The sequence below is a fragment of the Aethalodelphis obliquidens genome, unplaced genomic scaffold (assembly GCF_003676395.1).
Source record: "Aethalodelphis obliquidens isolate GAN/ISIS:26980383/991018 unplaced genomic scaffold, ASM367639v1 scaffold19, whole genome shotgun sequence".
Classification (NCBI taxonomy): domain Eukaryota; kingdom Metazoa; phylum Chordata; class Mammalia; order Artiodactyla; family Delphinidae; genus Aethalodelphis; species Aethalodelphis obliquidens.
In genome coordinates this window covers 27350521-27373104 of record NW_020837963.1, presented here as the reverse complement: position 1 = coordinate 27373104, position 22584 = coordinate 27350521, and the positions used below count along the sequence as shown (strand labels likewise).

General features: G+C 52.2%; 1 protein-coding gene and 1 long non-coding RNA gene across 10 annotated transcripts in view; both read right to left on the bottom strand.

Annotated features, from left to right (window-relative positions):
• Positions 1-1061: 1061 nt before the first annotated feature.
• LOC113626858 (uncharacterized) lies at positions 1062-3173 on the bottom strand. The gene is made up of 3 exons (XR_003435305.1): positions 2203-3173; positions 2051-2109; positions 1062-1778 (listed from the first exon to the last, which is right to left on the bottom strand). It is a non-coding gene; the product is annotated as an uncharacterized LOC113626858 (long non-coding RNA).
• An 8300-nt stretch (positions 3174-11473) lies between these two features.
• Positions 11474-22584, bottom strand: part of ZNF236 (zinc finger protein 236) — a 101289-nt gene continuing 90178 nt past the window's right edge. For all 9 annotated transcript variants that reach the window (XM_027118785.1, XM_027118784.1, XM_027118786.1 and 6 more), the window contains 5 exons: positions 19577-19705; positions 18573-18770; positions 16311-16440; positions 14425-14601; positions 11474-13589 (listed from right to left, as the gene is read on the bottom strand). In XM_027118785.1, the coding sequence (XP_026974586.1) occupies positions 13465-13589; positions 14425-14601; positions 16311-16440; positions 18573-18770; positions 19577-19705 (759 nt within the window). In that variant the 3' untranslated portion in view covers positions 11474-13464. The remainder of the gene's footprint in view (positions 13590-14424; positions 14602-16310; positions 16441-18572; positions 18771-19576; positions 19706-22584) is intronic.

The window sequence follows — 22584 nt, the reverse complement described above, 5'->3', positions numbered from 1 at the left end:
GGATCCAGCCGCAGGAGGGGAGCCAGCTGCTCGGTCCCCGGACTTTGGACCATCCTGCGTCCTCGAGCATCATGGTGTCAGCATCGCAGGCAGACGCAGCCCAATTCTCACCCCGTGTGGCAGCTTCCTCCCCCCGTGTCCTCAGTCCGGCAGCCACCTGGGGGAGGCGGGAGTTTCCACGGACTCCTGTCCCAGGTGTTCGTGGGCTCGGATGAGAATGGGAGCGTCTCCTGGGGAACACCTGCTGGGATCACAGCAGGTCACAACGTGATTTAATATGAGAAGGTCCCGTGGTATGTGGCGTGGTCGTGTCACCAGGAGATCTGACAGCCCCGTGTGCCCCGTCTCAAGGGCTCAGTCACCACCAGCAAAGCACAGCAGCCCCTCAACCTGAATCACCTCTGACCTCTGACCTGAAGAAGCGGGCTTCCTACTTGGTTCATTAAAACGTTGAGATTCTACAATTTATGGTGGAAAGATTTGGTCAGGAACCCAAAGACTCATTGATTGGTCACCTAATCTTTAATTCAATATCGAGTCCCATGTGTGGTGTATTTGGTGGTCGGGATATACACACGGCACGGATGGACCCCATGACCCAGATTCTGGAAGATGCTGGACACTCGTGGGTGATGTGAAGCAGGACTCAGCTTTGAGGACCCTTAGTCTCCTCAAGAAAAACCTTAAATACATGAAGTGAGTGGTGAGTAAACCGTGGCTAAGTTGGTTAATGTCAGATAAAATGCTGGGACTTCCCTGGTGGTGCAGTGGTTAAGAATCCGCCTGCCAATGCAGGGGACACGGATTCAATTCCCGGTCCAGGAAGATCCCACATGCTGCAGAGCAACTAAGCCCATGCGCCACAACTACTGAGCCTGTGCTCTAGAGCCCGCGAGCCACAACTACTGAGACCACATGCCACAACTACTGAAGCCCGCGCACCTAGAGCCTGTGCTCCGCAACAAGAGAAGACATTGCAATGAGAAGCCCGCGCACCGCAACTAAGAGTAGCCCCTGCTCTGCGCAACTAGAGAAAGCCTGCGGAGAAATGAAGACCCAACACAGCCAAAAAACAGAAACACAAAAGCAAACAAACAAGCAAAAAAACCAGAGGCAGGACCCACTCTTCAAAATGTCAATTCTGAGGCAAATCAGATAAGAAAATAAATTCTACCTAAACGTCCAAGCAACAGAGACCATCACGATATACGTGTCTCGATTCTGAAATGTAGCAGCGAGACGGCGAGGATACAGACCCCGGAAGAGCTCTGGGTCTAAACCCGGAACTGCAGGGTTTCCACCAGTGGCCCAAGCCTGGCCGGGAGGTTGCCTGCAATGCCCAGACCATTTCTGGGTCTCCCAAGACTTCTGAACAAGAACGTCCCAGGGCTGAACCCAGACGTCTGCAGTTAGGACGATTTCCCTCCTCATCTGGGGTTCTAACCCCTTTGGCTGGCTGACTTTGGGGAAATTATGCAGCCTCTCTGAGCTTCAGCTCTTTCGACCAGGCAAGGGGGATGCTAACAACACCTCCCTCCATGTTGGCTTGCTCGTTCACAAGAGGAAACAGACGTCACGGATTTAGCTCGCGGGAGATGCTCAATAAATTGTAGGCACGATGATAGAAAATAAACCCCCCAAATGTGCCATTTATCATTTCACAAGGAGCCCCGAGGACATTGAGTGGCGTCTCCCGTGAACTGTCTGGCCCAGGGCGTGGGGCGCTGACTCCGTCTCAGCACAGGTGTACTTTGTCAGATGGGGCCGTGACTCTGCTCCTGCGCAGGAATAAATCACACTTTCGAGGGAGCCCTAACAGGTTGATCTGCGGGAAATTCAGGGCACGGTGGGCCAGGGCAGACTGGATCAGGGCTTCTCCGGCAGCGGCTCTGAGGACCGAGCACGCAAAGCTGAGCCGGGCTCACACGGGACCGGACCCGAGTCCCCGCTGAGGAGGGTGGCCCTGAGGCTGAGGTGACAAAGCCCCTTCCCTGGGAGGGAGCGTCTCTGGGTGATTCCTGGTACCTTCAGAGGTTAGAATTCCACAAACCTTCTCGCTTGTGAAAATAAAATTCCTCTGGTGAGTTGTTCAGCAACATAGGGATGTTTCTGGAAAAAGCAAAACCCCAAGAAATCAGAACTACCATCTCTCTGGCTGACTGCGTTAATTATAAGGATCTGGGGCCCTCGTGCTTCCGTCACCTTATTTCTGGTAACGTGAGGGACGGAGGCATGGCCGAGGTCAGGTCAATAGGTGCCCGTCTGTCATCTGGTCAACAGGGTATTTCATGTCTGTCTTGCTCTCTGGGGGCTCACAGTCGCAAGGGAATGAATCTTTGAGAGGTCAATTTTTCATCCATAACCTAAGAGAAAAGGGAAATCCAAAGAGACTAAAATTTGAATGAAAATTCAAAGGCAAAAAAAAAAAGCGCCCTTTTCCGAGTTAATCTAAGTGACATCTGGGGTGACAAGTGCCACCTTCTCAGAGCCGATGCCCAGCCATGCTCCCTGGAAGAAGTTGTCCCCGCCCAGCCGTCTCCACCTCCACGACTGCCAACTCTTTTTTTTTTTTTTTTTATTGCAAATTGTATTTGTCCAGAAAACATGTCAATTCACATGTTTTAAGACCCTGAGGTCGGAGTTAGTGGCCGGCCCCTCTGGGAGGCTGGTTTTCTTGGTGACGCAGAAGAGGGCTCATGGGAGGGGACTGTCCCCGGGGAGACCAGCTGAGCAGTGGCCCCTCCCTGGCGGCCCAAGCAAGGGTGTGCCCGTCACATCAGCACCTCAGCTCCCACAGAGGAGCCTGTCCCTGTCATCGTTCACGGGCCGCTTCCCCCGGTCCCCGGGAATCTTGGCCGAGGAAACGAGCTCCTTCAAAACCTGGTAATATATCAGTTGCGCTTTTCACGCCCGGAAAATGCAACGTTCTCAGACGAGACCCCCAACTCTCTGCGTCCTATTTGCCCTGAGGCACTTGGAGGTCCGACGGGCTAAAGGATGCTGGAGACACGGGGTCAAAGACTTGCTCCGTGCGGCATCATTTCCAGCAACAGACCCAGAAGAGGCCCCGTGGCTGGCGACCCAGTGACCGCAAGGACGCAGGGCGGCCGGGCGGCCCCGGCCCTCCTAACCCTCTGTTTCCTTTTCTCAGGGAGGACGAGACGGCCGTTCGGGGTCCCCAATGGCGAGACGCTGAAGCCCTGCCCCGTGTCCCGGAATCCCGTCCGTCCCCAGCTTCTTAACACAACTGCCTGGAAGTTAACCGCGAGCCGTAGATCCCTAACGTAGCCGCTGCCCCCTAACCCTGGCGACAGCGCACAGCAGGCCCCGCGCGCGGCCTGCCGGCTTCTGGCCGGCCGCCCCTCTGTCCCCTCGCCCTTGGAGATCAGTGACGTCCCCCGAGAGCCGGGGCCGGCGACCCTCCCCCGTCGCCGGCCCCCGTCCCGCGATGGCCCGGGGCGCGGCCCTGGGGACCACCGCGCGGGGCGCGCAGACCGTGCGGCTCCGAGCTTCCTTTGGTTTCTTTCCGCCGCTCACCCCGCGAAGCCTTTCCCCTTCTAACCAATCGGCTGGGCGCGGAGCGGCTTGGCGGCGGGCGCTTTGGTACGTGACAGGCGGGCGGGCAGCGGGGACTGTCCCGCGTGGTGGCCGCGGCTCACACACCCGGATGAGCCGGATCGGCGCGGGCGGAGAGGGCGCGCGGGGGCAGAGTCGGGCCGGGCTCTTCTGGGAAACCGGGCGGCGACGGCACAGGCTCGGCGGGCAGCAGAGCGGCCTCGCCACGACCTGTTTCCACCCGAGCCCGGCGGCCGGCCGGGAGGTGGCGCAGCTCGGAGCGGTGGCAGGAGTTTCCGGGGAGCCTCGCGGTGGCAGGCTGGTCACCGTGAGCGCGAAGGTGACAGGTGGCGTAGTTCAGCACGGCGGTGCACACGGCAAACACTAAACTCTTCCCCCACCCCCGCGGAAACGTAACCGTCCCGCCCGCTTCCTCCAGGAAACCCACTGACGACGAGTACGCTGGCCTTTCCCGAATCGCCGGCCGAGCACGTGGGGATGGGCAGAGGTCCTCCAATCCCGCTGTTTCCTAACGCGAGCTGACATCTCCTGCGCTCCCCCCGCTCCCCGTAACCTACTGATTCTCACCTTTTGAGTTCAGCATCTCTCCCACAAGCCCTCCAAGGAGCCCCGCACACTGGCGTCAGCCCCCCTAGGACGGAGATGAGGACCTAGTCAACATAACGCCCAAACGCGACTCTAATCCCCTTCTAATTTTGAATGTTTCGTGTGGGTTTAATATAATGTCTATTAATATATAGCCTCAATGATGAGAGGATAAGAAAAAAAAAGGAAGAAAATTTCTGAAACAAAACCTCCAAATTGCTACACACACACACACACACACACACACACACACACACACACTGCATCTTTGAGCTGACTGCTGACTGAGTGACCTCCATTCGTGGCTACACCCAACAGCAAGAGCTGTGACCCTGGGTCTCGTGGAAAGTATGCACTGTTCTTGAATATTGAAATAAAATACACTTTTAATGATATTTGCATGGCCGTCTTCTTTGGCTTTTATTCTGGTCTGTGGAATGCGAGCCCACGTAGAGCAAAACTCAGAGCTGATGTGAGTAGGCGTCTCACTGTCACAGGACAGAGCTGCCTCTCGGCACCTGTTTGAGGAGGCGAGTTATCATCAGATGGTTTGTGTATCAATAAGAGAAAGTGGAGTAGGGGCCGCCGTGAGGGCACTGAGTCTCTGACTCACAAGGAAAGTAATTTTTCATTTATCTTTAAACAATCCTTTAGAGTATATTTACATTTCACTATCTTACCAGCATACCAGTCCCCGTTAACTTGAACTGAAGAACCTTTGAAAAATGACTTTTGCCACGCAGAGACGATGACAAAGATAACTGATACTGGAAATTTTATGTATAGTTGCTTTTGGTTACAAGAATTATCTTTCAAAAAGGTAAATGGAAATCTTATGTTTTGCTTTTAACAAACCACTGGTTCCCTTCCGTCTCAGGAGCAGCCCTGAGAAACTCACAAATGCCAGCAAGGGAAGCGCCCTCCCCCCGTCGATTGCAGGGTGACACCGGCCGTCCTCAGGGAGCACCCAGGCTCAAGCGTGCTGTGCGCATCCAATCCGACAATAAAAGCCGGCCCGCCCAGTAGCCTGAGGCCCCATCCACGGGGTAGATAGACTCCAAGCCATGCCAACCCCCAAACCCCTTCAGACCAAGGGATTTGGAAAAGCATACAAAGACATCACATCTTTTCAATTCTGCTCTTCCAGTTGGCAAGTCTATTTTAATGTTACATATATAGAAAATGCATTAAGTGGTAAACCAAGGGGTGTCCTAGAATAACACAGCGCTTACCATGATAATGTGATACTAAAATAAAATGACGCAAAATAGGAAATGAACCACGGAAGGGGTGTTCTCACTGAGCATTTATCCAAAGCGGTCTGCATACCCCCCTCAAGTTGAAGGAAATTAGTTTACCAGGCGGAGCTCCAAGAGAAGTGGGTGCTGGAACCCCAGCCGGGACACTCTTCCTCATCTCACTGTGCTCACCCCGAGGACCATCGCTCGCAGGGTCTAGAGGTATCGGGAGGGTCTACTGAACCGAGAAAGGCTCTTCCCACCAGGACAGGAAACCACAATCATCACGCTTTCCAAGATATCGTATCAATCTGCACAGCCACCTCCACGCCACTCGGTCCAGACCGAGAAACGTATGTGGCCTCCTGTCCATCTGGGCGGAGGATGGTCCGAGGAGCTGGTCCAGGGTGCCCAGCCCGGCGGGAACAACCTCTGGAGGGAGGGTTGAGGTCGGGAGCAGGTCAGAGGTTAGCGGAGAGGATGTCGGCTCAATCCGTGGGGCTGGCTTCATAAATCGGGTGCGGGCTGTAAATTGGAATTGGGATTTTGGGAGGAGAGAGAACTGGGGCCTGAGGAAAACACTGAAATAGGGAAAGAAAAGCCTTCTTATGTAGCATCTGAAAACGAGAAGAGCCAAGCCTTTAATTGAGTCTATTAGGGCTGTCGTAACACTATACCACGGACTGGGCGGCTGAAACAATAGATATTTTCTTTGCTCGGGGTTCTGGAGGCTGGAAGCCCACGGCCAAGGTGCTGGCAGGGGGATTCTGGGGAGGCCGCCCTCCAGACGCCACCTGCCTGCTGGTTCCCCGCGGCCCCTCCTCTGGGCACGTGACACACTGCTGGTGTTGCTCCTTATGAGGGCACCAGTCCTCACCCTTGAGACCGCCCTTAAACCCTGATTAGCTCCTAGAAGTGCTGTCACACTGGGAGTGAAGGCTCCAACAGATGGATTTGTGTGGGGAGGGGCACCAGTCAATCCACAGCAGGTGTGTGTTTCTCGTGCAGCGACAAGTATGTCCTAGACCCCCATCTGGCAAGAGTTTTAATTAAACCACAGGACTTTGCAGGGAGGACGCTTGCTTCTTTCCCCGAAAAGGTAACATGAAGTGAAGCATCTCAGTGCATTTTCTGTGGCGATTTTTCTCTTGAAAGTAGCGAAGAGTCAGGGAATCCTGGGCAAAGCGGCGTAAGGAGGGGGTGCGCAATCGCAGCCCGGTGAAGCCGAGGGACGGGTAACCACCGCGGGCTGTTCACTCCAGTGCACGACCCTGGAGCAACGTCCTTTGACAGCATTTGCCCTGGAAGCAGAATCAACCACCTAACTTTCGAGAAACATGCTGATTTCAGTCGGGCTCTCCCTTGCCCCCCAGACAATCTCAACTTTGTCCCCAGGGGGAGGGTGACAGCTCCTCCTCTCACAGCCTCTTCTCAGCTCGACTTCCCCCCCCCCCGCACCGTGAAAGAACACGGGTTCGCCCAGCACCCGAACCTCACCAACTCCAGAAACTCGTTGCTCGGTCAAGACCCGAGAGCACGCCTAAGATGACCAGTGCTTCAACCGCATCCAGACCAGCTGGGGCCCCTGCTGCTCGCAGCCTAGTTCCAGATGCTGGTGCTAAATTAAGGAGAGATTTGGAGCAGAGCGCGGACAGAGTGACTGACAGGGTGCACAACAGCCCCCGAGGGGGTGTCCTGATGGCCCGGGAGGCGCTGGGTTGGCGGCTGTGCCCATGGCACCTGCACCAGCAGCACGGTAGCCCTGGGAGGCCCCGCCCACCTCGGGGGGCAGAACCTGGCCTCTGACGAAGGCCCCCCGGGGAGGTGGGGACGTTGCCCGTGGAAGACACCCACTGGACCCAGAGGTCAGTGACCGGTTCGCCTCCCTTAACATGAACTGTGGCAAAGTCACTTACGATAACGGGTCTGCCGCACAGGTGGGCAACGTCCCGCCCTCCTCGGGGACGCCTGTCTCTGCACCTCAGCAGCCAAACCTCAGAGCGAAACAAGCAACACAGGCTGCTGCAGTGACCGAGGCGGGGGGACCCCAGAGTGCTTGCGAGTCCATGTGGATGCTCGCTTCCCCCCTGAGGAGGGAGGAAACGAGGGCAGGGCCTGCAGGCAGCCAGGAGCCAGCCAAGCTGCAGGAGTTGGCTGTGCGTCCGGAGGCGGGGCTCTCACTGTTGGAGGGGGAGGGGATGAAGCCTGCAGTGTTGGAGCATCTATGGGACCCCATGGTTTCACGTGTAGACGGGTGAAAAGTCTCAGATCGATGATGAGTGCACGCGCACACACACGCACACACATACATACACACACACACTCACACTCTCTCTCTCTCTTCCCCCCCCCACCCCCACCACTCAGCTCTTGGCTTCTAAATACCACGCTCCACTAGAGGGAGCCAGGGCTTCGGGAAGAAATGGCTGGTTCCAGCGCTGGGACAGGGAAAGGGAACAATTTCTTGGGCCAGAAAGTAAGAAAGCGCTCAGAGAGTAACGTGGGCATGTCAAAAGGACTCAAAGCTACCTGAAGGAGCACCTACTGGCCAAATCCAGGACTATTTGAGAGTCAAAATAAGGAAGGATCCTGATAGATTGCAGCCATGAAATAAAACAGGAAGCCACAAGCCCGAACCACCATAAACACAAGAATAAACCACCGAGGGAGAACAGGAAGCCCGTTCTCAAAGTGGAATACCAGCTCCTGATGACAGAGGGAATGAAGGGACCTGCAAGCAGGGAGACGCCGGGGTACCACACAGGCTGTCGGCGGGATGAGGCACTTGGCCGCGTGGTCGCAGAGCCTCTCACAAATACTCACCGGTTACAGAGGGGAAATGGTTACAGGGTTGACACCGACAGCATCAGTCATGGGACACGTGGACACTGCGTGTCACCTTGATAAGACGCACTGAGAAGAGCATCACCTCTGTGACGCAGGACCCGGCCCAACCGGAAGGCACGGCAGGGCGGGGGCGGCTGCTGAACTCGCTTTCAGACGTCAGGGTAACAGGAACCACGGCGACATGGGGAGGGGCATCCCGGGTGAAGAGGGTGCAGGTGCCGGCACGACCCTGCACCGGGTCTGCTGCACAAAGATCTTATCCTTCACAGGTTCGGCAACACCGGAAAGGGGTGTTTTATGAAGATTTCTCTGTGCCACACTCACAACTTTTCTGTAAATCTGAAACTGCTTCAAAGAGTTTACACAAGAAGGATAAAGATTTCGGATTATTAAACTTGAGAAAGATAATTCAGAGACAACCTAGAAAACAATGCGTGGTGATGAGGGTGCAGATGGCCACCTGTTGTCCACCTCTGGCTGAGATCACATCAAGATGAGCTACTTCGAGTTAATCCGTAAGAATTTCTTCCCCTGAAGCCGGTTAACAGGGTAACCTACAATCACCCTGTTCTGATACTAAACTAGTGGCATAGAACCATCACTTCTGGTCGATAGAGAATTTAAAAATCAGGGAAATACCTGTTTATTGGCAGAAAGGAGAGGGTGGGGCTGTGTGTTGCCCCGTTTTTCACTTTTTCCTTAGAGAGCAGAGGGATTTAACACTTTAAAGATACTGCATGACAGTAACATCTCCTCAGTGATAGAAATAACACTATGGGTGGTGCACAATAAATTAATCATTGACATTTGTAAAAAAAAAATTTCCATTCATAGAGTATGCTGAGCCGGGAACATATTGCCAACAACTGTGAAACATGGTAAGTTCTCCCCACCTGCCGGCTTAGAAGAAGACCCGCCAGCTTCCCGGCTGCTGGCAGGAGACTTGAGGCTCCCGGGCCAGAGAGCAGGGGCTGGCAACTCACAGCAGGAGGAGGCACCAGAGCCCCGGCGTCTGTGTTGATACCCCAGGCGACCTCCACACGCAGCCCAGAGCGGGCCAGGTGATGCCTGCACGCAGGGTGTCGTGTCCCGGGAGAGGAAGCAGGGCTTTGGGAACCTGAGTCTCCAATAAACACACGGCAAGCCGGCCTGACCTTTGCTTCGGTGAGACATACCTTGATTACACGGGTCAGTAAGAAAAGCATCACTTGGCTCTGGAGGAAGATGTCCTCTCTCCCGAGGTCGTATTCTCTTCAAACTGCCTTGAAGAGATCGTGGAGCAGAGATGGCCAGTGCTTTACCCCTAACACTTGCAGAAATGAGACAGACCCCTGGAGAACTACCTCCCGATACACCACAGCTCACTGGTTAAGAAGAGGTCCTCGAGCTGGGAAGGAAGACATGTAATCAACTAATTTTACAGACCAGAGAAGTGAACCGAACTGCCTAAAGACAGGCGGCCCGTCAGCGCCCTGGCTAATCTGACCTGAGGCCCCAAGGCCTGACTTCCCAGCTCTGCCCAAGCCCAGGACGCACCGTAGACTCGTGCCCTTGACTGTGTTTAAGTATCAGCAGCAATCTTACACCACCAAAAAGCCACGCTTTCCGGAAACACTCGGCCGGGCCATTTTAAACAGCTGCAATCCACGGTAGAGGGAACAAATGGGCCACGACCTGATCGCTTCTGAAAGAACAGCCCCCTTCCCCCACCCGCCGTATTTGGAACACTAATAGAGCAATATTCTTTCTACAAACAAGCAATGAGAACAGCAAACTTCTTACCATTCCCTCTGAGCAAAGCCCAGGAAAAAATAAAAATCACCTTAGCTGTTTCAGATTTACATAAATCTGAGTGATGATCTTTTAATGTTAAAAATGTGTATCTTCATGAGTTATCAATATCCTTCTGCAAAGAGGAAACTCCGTGGGAAGAACAGAAACCCACCTCCTTTTCAGAGTTCCGCCCCTGTACTAACGCACGCACCTCTTGCGCATAAATACTGGTGTTCTTGTAGAACTCAAGCTCACCAACGGCAATGGGCAGGAATTACAAAATACTCTTCTGGAGAAACACTCGCTAGTTCAGTGCTGACACTGGAGGAGATGGAAACTTGACGCAAGGATGGGAACTACTCACTTTAGGACCGATTCTCCTCATCCTGTCAGTAGCGTGCTGTCAGAGGATAAGGAGACATTTGAGGGACTTCCTGCTGAACCAACAGGCTGCAGGCTGAGCCCCATTCTTGCAGGACCCTCCAACCACACGCCTGCCTTTAAGAGGGACAGAGGAGAGCCTGGGGCAGGGCGTGGGAGTGCAAAGGTGTTTCCATTTGCATCTACCGCCATTTCACGCAGACGCGACCACTTGTGCAGCTGCCTCCTGCCCCCCAGAGGCCTGTGAGCCACATCCCAGTTTCCAGTTCAGTATCATGGGTGGGAAGGGAACGCACCCTCCTTCGGCTTACTTAAGGGCTTCACCGTTACTTTACCACAGAAGACAGTTAAAGACAGTCATGCCCTTTCTAAAGGCACTACTTTACAATTTTACTTTGTTTTCTTGCCTGGTCATTTATGACCAGGATACCGCTGAATATGGCCAACAGTGAAAACAACAGACACTGCTACCTAACACAGACGGCCTGCCTGTCATCACACCATATTCGGATTTTTAGTTTGAAGATCTGCAAATAAACCTTGCAAGGGTAGCGTTCGTCAAGCGCAGAGGTACAGGAAAATATGATTAAAATGCTTTTCTGTAAAAACCTGAGCTTGAAAGGAATTCATGTGCCAAACTATTTTAAAAGAAAAAAATTAATCACATTTCCTAACTTCATTTTTTATTTATTGTTATTTCCAAAGCAGATACGCTATGATGAGATATTTTTAAAAATACAATTATCTATCCTCAAAACCCTGGTTATGCAGGAGACTAGAAATCTCTTGTCAGAAGACTTTTTATCAACCAGTAAAGTATAAAGATCAACCTGTACTCCACTCCACCAAAAAGTTCAAGTGATATTATGTCTTTACAAAACCTTATTTTTCAAGGAATGTCTTGCAAAGAAGCAGCTTTTATAATTAGGAAGTAAATCAAAAGAATACATTAATGTCTTGTGTTTGCCTGATAATAAACTGAGAAAACTCACAAAACAGATTATTGATAGATTTGTTTTTTCGTTAACCAAAATAAAAGTAGGCTTTAGATTCACCTGGTAAGGCCTTACTTGGGCAGTGCACCAATACAATTCACTGAACTACGCTTTCTATACAATTAGGAATTAAACAAACCCCTTTTAGAGACTGACCTGAGATGACATTTAATGCTGAAACCAAAATAAATAACCTAGCAAAAACAAAATTTTTAAGATTTCAATCATTTCAACTTCGGAGATATTTGTTCACCAAAATTAATCAACATTTCTAAAATAGTTTAATACAAAATTATAAAAGAAAAGTGCAATAAAAGCAGAACCTTTAACTCTGGCGCAATGACAATTATTCTGAATAACAGACTGCAGCCAGGTATACACACTGACATCCAAGAAAAACCTCAGGGTATACAAGTCCAGCATCACAAGAATAAGTCAAATAAGGCTTTTTTTTTTTTTCTCCCTTAAAAAAATATACAATACATAAAGCAGTTTGAAAAAAAAAAGTAATATTATTTAACAGTTTTCTGACTTAAATATTTTCACATAACAAAAGGTTTTATATCACTATCGATGTTACTTATATACACACGCCAGAAGCGTGGACGGCAAAAAATCAAAAGACGCCCCTTCAAAAAATAACAGTAAAATGTCTCTTTCTTCAGGAATCTGAAATGAGCTCCTCTCTTAATGTACAAAGTCCATACAATATTTATATCATAAAACTGCTCTCTTCTGAAACCAGCGAGGCAATGAGAGAGAAAATAAAGGCGATTATTTTTCAGGAAAAACAAAAACAAAAAACCAACCCCAGCTTTATGTCACAATGACAAGGATATCCATTTATTAATAAAATGAATACAATACTGGTCTGAAGTGCTCGCTGGGAGGTAAAAACTCTGTCGCTCTCTCTGTAACTGGGACTAGTGCTTATTTACAAAATATACTGTTCGGCCACACAGAGGCCCCTATATCTGTATATGTACATATGTATTTATATATAGAACATATAAATAATTTCAAAGGAGAGATTCACATGAAGTAAAGAAGTTTCCATCTTTGGAATGCTGTGGGAACGACACACACTCTGCCCCAGCGCGGGCAGCGCGGGGTAGGATTTGGTTTGGGACATGTTCAACGTGGCACCATTGATGATACTAAAGAATTCCCTGAAATAAAAAATACACCTGCTTATGCACGAAGAGAAAACCACGGGGCTCATACAGGTTCTTACCCTCAAAGTACAAATACACTTCTTAATCACTGAGGCGGACAGGGCTGCAGTCCCTTTGTTCCCAGGAGACCATTCTGTGATTTCGGACCTGCAGTGCATGGCTTGTGCTTTCTGCGGTAGCCCGACCCATGTACCCGAGTATCGACTCGGGCAGCGCGAGTGGCATCATCCCGCGCGGACAGCTGGATCCTCACGTGTGTGTCAGGCTTGCTCTACTCCCCGGGTGTACGCCCCAGACACTGCATTCTTGTCACTAACGATTAGATATTTGTAATGGAGAGAGAACTGGTCCGGCCATCTCTCAAGGTATTAGTTATATTAACTTATGGTAGACTAAAAATTAGAGTCAATTTCTACTAATTTCAAAATTCACAGAGAAAAAGATGGAAAAAACCTCCCTGCGTGTTGTAACGTTTTTTCCGAACTTCATGCACCTATCTTATGTTTGTTTCATGAGCTATGCTTCTTATAACAGAAAGCATGAAGGAAAACCTATCTGGGTTTTTCCACGTTAACTTCTGTCTTTGCTAATACAAAGAAATCACACTACAATGAGAGTCCGATCCAGTTAATTTCTTTTTAACTAGACGCACTGGCCACGGAGTAGGCGAGACTGCTGACGTAGTACCTGAGTTCAGTGATTTGCAGAACAACAGCAACGTGCTTCCACCTTTCCCAGCTTTCTTCCTGAAGTCTCTGAAAGCCAATGATTCTTTAGATAATTTTATAGCTATTGTGGTAACATTTTTAACACTTGAGGCTTCAAAACAGAAATCCCAAGTGCTTTGTTCTTCTCCACACTTCACTCTGGAAACGTTCTCGGGGCCGGGCTGTGTCAGAACACGTTGGCCAGGGTCTGCCACTCGCTCGCGGGTTCCGGCTCCACCTCCTCCAGGTGGAGCGCACGGCTCAGCACCTCCCCTCCGTGCTCCTGGGGGACGGCGGGTTCCTGCAAGGTTCCTGCCGTGGTGATAAAGAAAGAGTCCCAGACATTCACTAGCACAAAATTATTCACATTTAAATAAGGACAACTTAAACGGAGACAAGAAATTCCTAAGTTGATTTGTTTTCCTTCCCGGTGAAAAAAGTCATCTGAGCTGCAGGTTTCATAATTCTGTCGGTGACGACAATTACTGTTACTTGAATACGAATACTTGAATACGCACAGAGCGCTCGTTCCCTATGCTCATAAAGCCTATGTTCGTATGACATCCTTGATGAGCGATTACTAATTAATACTAGTGATAACGACAGGCACAAGTTTTCTAACAGAAAGTAAAGCACGAAGCACTAGTGTGTAGATGTTAGAACTTCCTCTTCCTCAAAAACTTCACAACACGAAGGGTCCTACCCCTGTGGCTCCAGGAAAGCCCTGGGCACTACTCCCGCCACGCTCAGGCCGTCCGACTCCCCTCGTGGCCACAGCACCCAGACCGGCAGAGCGAGCCCAAGACGCAGGCTGTAACCCTCCCTGACTTGTCGCAGACACTCCGCGGGCTGCGTTCCAGCCCCCGCCCCAAGCCCCCCGCCCCTGCCTGTCTCCATAAAGGGTGCGGGCATTCCTGGACGACGCGGGAAACAAGGCGGACAGAGGGACGCCCCTGCCCTGCCGGCACCAATGCGGGGGAGTCAGCTCGGGGACACGGAGGCCCATCTGCGGAGCCACAGGGCACAGACTCGCCCGACCTGGACCCTGAGCCTGAGGCGGGGACGCAGGGCCAACCCCTGGGGGCCGGCCGGGCGCGGACCGCTCAGCTCACAGAGCCCCGCGCACCGTGCAGCCAGGACGCCTCACCCGCGTAGCTGTGGGCCCGCTTCATGTGCAGCTTCATGTTGCTCTTCTGCGTGAAGCCCATGACGCAGTAGTTGCACCGGTAGGGCCGCTCCCCCGTGTGCTTCTTCATGTGCACCTGCAGCGCGCTCTTCTGGTTGAAGGCCTTCTCGCAGAGGGTGCAGTGGAATGGCCGCTCCCCTGGGGACAGACAGCACAGTCAGCGTCCCTGATAGATGGCGCTCGACGAGCACACACAGCACAGAGTAACTCCGAAGAAGGGATGCGAGTTTAACAGCAGGCTAAGGACGTTCCTCACTCAGGATGCTAACCCACAGGGTTCCAGCAAGGCCACTCCATGGGGAGCCATGAAAGACACCTTGATCAAAAGCTATGGAAAGTCCTAGAAGCACCCAGAAATAAAGGTAGAGCACATATGGTTCAAACAAAATGTTTCTAATCCATTTTGAGCAGAAAAGCAAAAAGACATTAAGGACATGGGAATATCAAATCCAATTGACTAAAAGTATGGTTTATACAATATGCTTCAAACGGTACTTAATTGCTTTCAAGCTGACGTGGAAACTGACAAATGGAGGGAAAAGTCGCCAAGCTGACTTCCGCTGGGGGCCTGCCCAGGTGAACGCCTGCCCTACAGCCACACTGCGGAGTCCGGCCCGCCCCACGCAGCATCTCTCTGCTTCCACCCCCTGCGGCCCTGGCAGTCCTGCCACCCCTCGCTGTCACGCACCCACTTCCAAGTCCCAGGGACCGGGTCCCTTCCTGCCCCAGGGCCTGGCACAGCCCTTCCCCCTGGCCTTGAAGGTTCTTTCCCCCATGCTCTGCCACGCTGCCTCTCGGGGTCACGTGCCAGCACCCCCAGGGCTGTCCTGGGAGCACCTGGTCCTCAGCCCCCCAGGTGTCCCTCCACAGCCAACGACAAAGGAGGTCTTCCTGCAGCTTGCCTAGGGCAGGCAGAGTCCCAAAAATGGCCCCCCAAGGTCTCCTGCCCTGAACTCTGGGCCTGGGACTATGATGACGTCATGCCTGAGAAACGAGAACGGCCACAGATGAACTAGGTCGCTCGTCAGATGACTGGGAGTGACCAAAAGGGAGACTGCCCTGCGGGCCCACCCTGATCACACCGTCCTCAGAAGCTGGGATTCTCTGGAGACGGAAGGGGAAGCTGAAGACATCAGGAGCTGGAGTGACGACGGGGCACCCATGTGAGCAGGGACGTGGCCCCAGTGACAGCCACAAGGTGCCCACTTTACACACATGCCAAACCCTTCACGTGCATCTATGCTAGTAAAAACGGCAGTCGTTTCTCTTGATTATGCTTTTGAACGAATGCATTATGAAGTAACCACATGGTTGTTTTTCACTCAAGAGCTACTTGCTGGACACCCGGTGGGCGCCGGGTCTGCGCTGACAGGCAAGGGGCATCCCTGAGGACACATGGCCCGCAGGCCAGGGAGGGCTGCCGGGCACCTGCTGACCACACAGGAGGCCCTCATGCCAGCCGGGGCACCAGCGGGGCAGGGCCTCTCGGGAGGAGGCGTCCGTGTGAAGGTGAGTCAGAGACGGCCGGCAAAGGGACAGAAGGGCTGGGAAGACGATGACCCACCAGAGAGCACCGGGAAGAGGGTGGGCGCCAGACAGAGAGCTGGATGTGGGGAGAGACCTGCCTGTGGCCGCGGGGCCTCGGGGGCTCAGGGAGGTCTGGCGGGCTCTGCCGGGGGTGCTCAGGGGGAGCCTCCGAGGGCTCTGGCCCGGCTGCCAGGTGAATAGAGGCCTGGAGGGGTGCACAGAAGATCAGAGAGGGTGGGAGGCCGAGCCCGTGGTCCCGAGGAGACGGAGGGGCGGAGGGGGAACGAAGCACGGCTGTGGGGGTCCCGCCGCGCGGTCACCTGTGTGGATGCGGCTGTGTCGCTCCAGCTGGCTTGGTTTGGCAAAGGCCTTCTCACAAGTGTCACACTGGAACACCCTCGGCTTCTGAGAGCTCAAGGAAGGACCGGCTTGATGCGTCTGCATGTGCTCCTGGTAAAGACAAACACACATGTGAGGAATACTGAAGATCATACCAGAACTTTAGACTTGAAACAGGAGAGGAAAACCCGGCGCAGAAAGGCCCGTCAGTGGGAGGAGGACCACAGGCTCGCCTCCGATCCGGACCCTCGTGGGCGTTCCCGGAGCAGAGTCGGAGGTGGTACCCGGTGGATGGGAGGCCGGGCCTGCAGCTTGCCAGGGAGACCCAGGCTCCCCCCGAGCCCCTGGGCTGCATCTGGGCGGGGTGGTGTCTCGGCCTCCCTCCCTGTCGGCCACCGTGACAGTTGTTAGAGGACCGGCTGGATATTTTGCAGGATGTCCCTCAACTGAGAGGTGTCTGATGTTTTCCTCATCACCAGACCAGGGCTGTGGGCTGTGGGGTGTGGGCCGTGGGGAGTTCCGTGCCATTTCCATCCCACAGTATCATCACTGCTGGCACTGACTCTGATCACGCAGGCAGCATCTGTCAGGTTTCTCCAGAGAAGGGCGGCCATTTGTACCCCCTCCCATCACGTGCCCTTGCTGCCGCTCGCCCCTAAGGAGTGGGGCCACCCCCTCTTGGGGACAGCATCCACAGGGGCTACTCGGGATTCTTCTGCACGGGAGACTAGCCTGTTCAGTCGATCATGTTTCCACCAGTAACGATCGTGGAGGTTTTGCACTGTGGGCTATAACCCAATTCTACTTTGTTTTCTTGCCCCGGCTGCTCCAGCTTTGGCCCCTAGGAACTCTTTCAGTTGCCCCCGTGTCCCCCTGACACGGTCCCGTCATATACTGCATGTGGGTGTGATGGGTACTTCCTTATTTTCTGGCACAATGTAATTTTTTAAAAATTCCAGATTTCTGAAGGTCATCAAGAGAAAGTAACTTATAAGTATTAAAAGGCCAAATTTAGTATTTCAAACTGTAGATGTTTATGGAAGAGTTATGTCTATATATAGTAACATATACGATTTTAAACATCTTAAATTTTCTTGAACGATTTTTATTCTTTTCCCTCTTCAAAAGGATTTCTTCTCTATCAGGCTGTAACGTTAGTATAGTTATAATTTCTGTACTGTCTACTAAGAGCTCAGTGCAGGCCTTAAGTGCTTTATATTCCTCAAACTCACCCTAAAATGTAAGTATTAACACCCTTATTTTATAAAGCAGGAAACTGAAGCTGCAGACGGTACGTGACCCGACCAGGAGCACAGAGGCTCTAAGTGGCAGAGGCAGAGGCACACAGAGGTTGGGCGGGGCTGGGGGCCCCTCAGGCATAAGGAGCGCTCGCCAACCTCACCGACCTCGCGCTGCAGCCTCTGCAAGAAGACTTCGTTTGACAGTCAGTGTTTTGCTTTTAAAAACGAACATGGAGTCTCTTTTCAGAACACATTAATACTGGGGCTTCTCATCTCAGAAAACAGTAGAAAAAGAGGCGAGAGGTGCCAGGCAGATGGAGGCCTGGAGAACAGAAACTCTGTTTACTGACTGACCGTCTCCTCTAAAGGCCCTGAAAAAGGAAGAGTGGGATTCACTGTGCAATCAGGCGTCACAGGATTCTCGTGCTTTTGGTAACTAAGCAGCAGCAGAGGAGGGGCTCTGGCCTGGAAGTCACAGGCCTGGGCACTCCCCCTGACCGGTGGTCCTGGAAGTCACATCACAGTACCCTTCCTCATTCTTTCCTCTACTGTGTGGACATCCCAGAGTGGGACCCTCAGGTTGTCCCCAATGATTGGCAGCTACGAACAACGCTGACCTAACCCTGAGCTCGGGCGGGCATATATGCCTTTGTGCCAACTCTCATAGTGGGAGCCACTCTCGCGTGGTTAGGTATCGGCTAATTCCCCTGCAGGATGCCAGACCAATTCTGCAGCCTGCCAGCCGTCATGGAAGTTCCTGCCTCCCCAGAGCCCTGCTCATAGGTGCCGACAGAGCTCTCATACGTGTCCCCGCGATGGGAGAAACGGCATCTCAAGGTGATCTGTAAATATGTTCACCTCCATGGGCCTTTCCTCGAAAAGAGATGGGAACCGTGTCGCTCACTAGGAAGAGTCCTGACCCCACTGAGTCCTAGGCCCGTGCAGCGCCTCTGACCTGAAGCGAAGAGCGGCGACGCTGCCGGGAGGGGGGCGGGGGCGTACCTTGAGGTGCGTGGCGCGCTTGAAGGCCTTCCTGCACACGGGGCAGACGTGGATGCGCTCCCGGCCGTGCATCTCCTTGCTGTGGTGCAGCAGCAGGGCGGCCGAGGCGAAGGTGCGGCCACACTCCAGGCACTGGTGCAGCCGGCCCTCCTTCTCGGGCTGCCCACCCTGGGCCAGGTTAGGAGACACGTCCGTCACCTGGAGCGGGTCAGAAATCCCGGCTTGACGGGACCGGCGCGAGGGGTACAGGCAGCCCCGCCCCGAACCCAGCCCCTGAGCTCGGCTGTCATCTGTGGGAGGCGGCCGGCCTCCTGGCCTCCCGTGGGAGCAGCTGCAACGAGCAGCTCAGGCGTGCCTCAAGCACGCTGACCGGGCAGGCTCTGGGAAGCAGAGCACGGCGCCGGCTGGGACCCCAGCCGCAGACCCGGCCCCCAGGTCACTTGTCGTGGCCGCTGCGGGCGAGGTCCTCACCCCTCGTCTTTACTTCTCTGCAAAGTTCCAGGAGTTTTTAGGCCTTTATATGTGGAACTCTGTCATTTACTACGTGTTCGTCCACCCTCACCCCCGCTGCCAAACTGCGTTTAAGAAAAAGGACTAGTCAAAGGAGAAATAGGTCATGCACACACACGTGAACGTGTATACTATGAAAAAGTATAGCAAGACTTGAAAGAATCAGCAAAGGTATGACAGGAAATCCTACAAAAAGAACAAAGGCAAGTAAATGGCCACGTGCAATCTGATCAGTGGGCAAGTAAAGAAGACAGTGATAGATTTAAAACTACACTTCCGCATTACTGGAAAATCATGGAACAAACGAGACCCAGTGCTACCCCCCACCCCCGGGTCCTCCCTGCTCAGCACCTGCTCGTCTCTCGGGAGACACACGTCTTCAGGCTGGCGCCGAGCCCGGCCATGCAGGACTCTCCAGGACCCTCCATCCCATCCCTTCTGAAGCTACGCTTTTTGAAAACTATGAGAGATTGTGGATAAAACTTGTGCTGTACCTGATAGGCGATTTCTTCACAGGCTGCCGACGGCTGTGGAGTGGGGCTCACCAGGATGACCTGGGGCGAGCCCGCACCCCCAGGGCCCGAGAGAGCGGGGTCCGTGAGCAAGGCTGGGAACTGCTGACCCTGGCAGAGGTGATTACTGCTTTAGAAGTTGTGACATGATCAAATCCAGTTGTAATTTAAAAGATCTCTTATGGTGCAGTAACTTCAGAAAACAAGCTGGCAGGTCCTCAAACGCTAACCACAGAATCACCATATGACTCAGCAATTCCGCTCAGAGAAACGAAAACCTACATCCACTTGAAACCTTGTACAGGAATGTGCACAGCAGCACTATTCACAACAGCCCAAACAGGCAGAGAACCCCAATATCCATGAACTGATGAACCAACAGACAAAATGTGGTACAGCTATACAATGGAACAGTATTCATCAATAAAACAGAATGATGATGACACGGCTACAACGTGTGCAAGCCAGTGAAGGAGGCCAGTCACAAGGACCAGAGTCTTATGATTCCATTTATGGGAAGTGCCCAGAATCGGCAAATCTACAGAGAGTGGATCAGTGGTTGCCAGGGGCTGGGGGAGACCTGCAGGGGTGGGGTGGATCTGGGGTCGAGGGAGGGACTTGGGGAGTGACTGCTAACTGCTAATGGGACAAGGGTTCTTCTCAGGTGATGACCTGTTCTAAAATTAGATATGGTGATGGTTGTACAGCTCTGCAAACATACTAAAGACCATTAAATTGCACACTTTAAATACATGGGTGAACTTTACGATATATAAATTATATCTCAGTAACCTTGTAAAAAATATATATATAAAGGACATTTGTTTAAAAATAGACATACAAAACTACTTTGAGTCTTACTGCCATGCCAGCACACCTTTATCAACTGACTGTGAATCTGAGACAGAGACAGAGAATGGATGTGGTGAGGGCGATGCAGGGAATGAGTGCAGAGACGAAGTTCAACCTAAAGGAACCAACACTGTACTGCAAATGCAGGCTCCATACTAAGAACACAACTCGAACTGCTACCATTAAAGCTGATTCTAAGTGTATTTCACACATCCTCAAAACACTCACTCAAAACCATGGATTTGAAGAATCCCCATCAATGCACGATGCTAAGGGGTAAGGGGTCACACGGCCACACAGAACATGGCCCATGTCGCTGGGGGCCTGCAAGCTGAAGGGGAGGGCTGCTGCTCAATGCCCTCACGGGACTGACACAGGCTGAGCCCCAACCGGGAGGACAGAGGCAAGGAGCGGGCAGGGAGATGAAACGCAGGGCCAGACGGCACTGTGAGCACTTCCTCCACCAGAGGATTTCAGGTGCACTTCTTACTGCAAAGACGCCGCCCAAGGCAGATGGGGAAACAAAGGCAACGGGGTAGAATATGGGATATATGGGGCAGAAAATAAATTTACAAGGTCATCTAGATTCTAGAAAAAAGAGAGCTTCAATTAAGATTCTTTACTTTCCATAGGCGATTTTTTAAAAAGTGAAATAACATTTTAGGTATCTCCATCCATCAGTCCAATTTTCTTACACAAACGTGGGATGGATTGAAAAGTTCCTATGTACCCTAATAAAGCATCATGTCCACTACCCCCCTTACACAGGGAAGTCGGTTGAATATTGCTATCTTCAACTAGCAGTTACTGCTGCACTTCTACGTGTCTGTGTCTGGCTTTGGCCCCCACTCTGATTAGACAGTTGGTACCCAGTGTTGGTACCCAATTTTGAAAAATCAATCAAATTTGTCAATCAAAATTAATAAATTCACATTTCCTTATTTTATTAATCAAGAACAAATACAACTGCTGGCCAGAAATTCTGACACACCTGAAGAAGTGCTGGCTCAATAGATTCATGTATTCCCAACTAAAGCTACGACGTTTGAGACTCTTAGCTCATACAGGTTTATCAAGGGGAAATTACAATTCCTTTTTGTTTTGAAATGACAACACTGTAGAAGAGATCAGCAGTTGTCAGGGGGGAAGGGGAAGCAGATGTGGCTAAAAGGGCAACCTGAGGGATCCTTGTGGGGATGGGCGTGTTCTGCGTCCTGACTGTGCCAATGACAACACCTGGAGGGTGCGGTGCCCTGGTTTTACAAGATGCTACCACTGGAGAAACTGGGTAGGGGGTCTACGGGATCTGTGCTATTTCTTACAACTGCCTGCGAATCCACAATTATCTCAAAATAAAAAAGCTTAATTAAAAAGAATCCTGAATACGACGTGATTTACTAGCTTATGGCTGGTGTTCCAAAGGCTAATGTTAAGTATTCTAATGCAAATGCCCTGATTCAAACATCAAGTGCCTAATAAAATAAACGCTCAACAACTAGCTGTACTTACAGAAATGATGACCTGAATCCGCTAAAATGGCATCATCTAGAAGTCACTTATTTTTGGTTTGTATTATTACTTGCAGTCTGTTTCTTTGCTATATTTCATTTACACTGAGGTGGAAATTGTAATAATTCTCATTCCCCAAGTGCACATGAATTTTGTAGACCCCTCAACTGCTCAGGGGGCCCAGGCTGCTGAGTCAAAATCGCCTGGGAGGGAGCGTTCTGGTCGGCCGGGACAGAAGCCCCTCGCATGCAGTGTCCCACGTGTTCCCTGGGGAAAGGGCCGGGCATGCTGGCAGGGGATCTCACAGGGCGTGAGCCCAGAGCGAGCAGAGGACACGTGACCGTTCTACAAAGGGAAAGAGGGAGGACCTAGAAGAGCTAACCCATCTTCCTGCAGTCAAAACAGCCAGCACGCACCTGTGGCAGGATCAGAAGAGACCCTGCTCTGGATGCCACAGCCATCAGCGTTTCCCTGCACAGTGAGAGCCCAGAGCGGAGACGAGGCTCCAGCCAGGAGAGCAGGTGACTGTCTACTCTGCTGCCCAGCCTGCCTCTTCACAGCCAGCGACACGCACAGCCGGGCACACGCACAGCCGGGCACACACACAGCCAGGGACACGCACAGCCGGG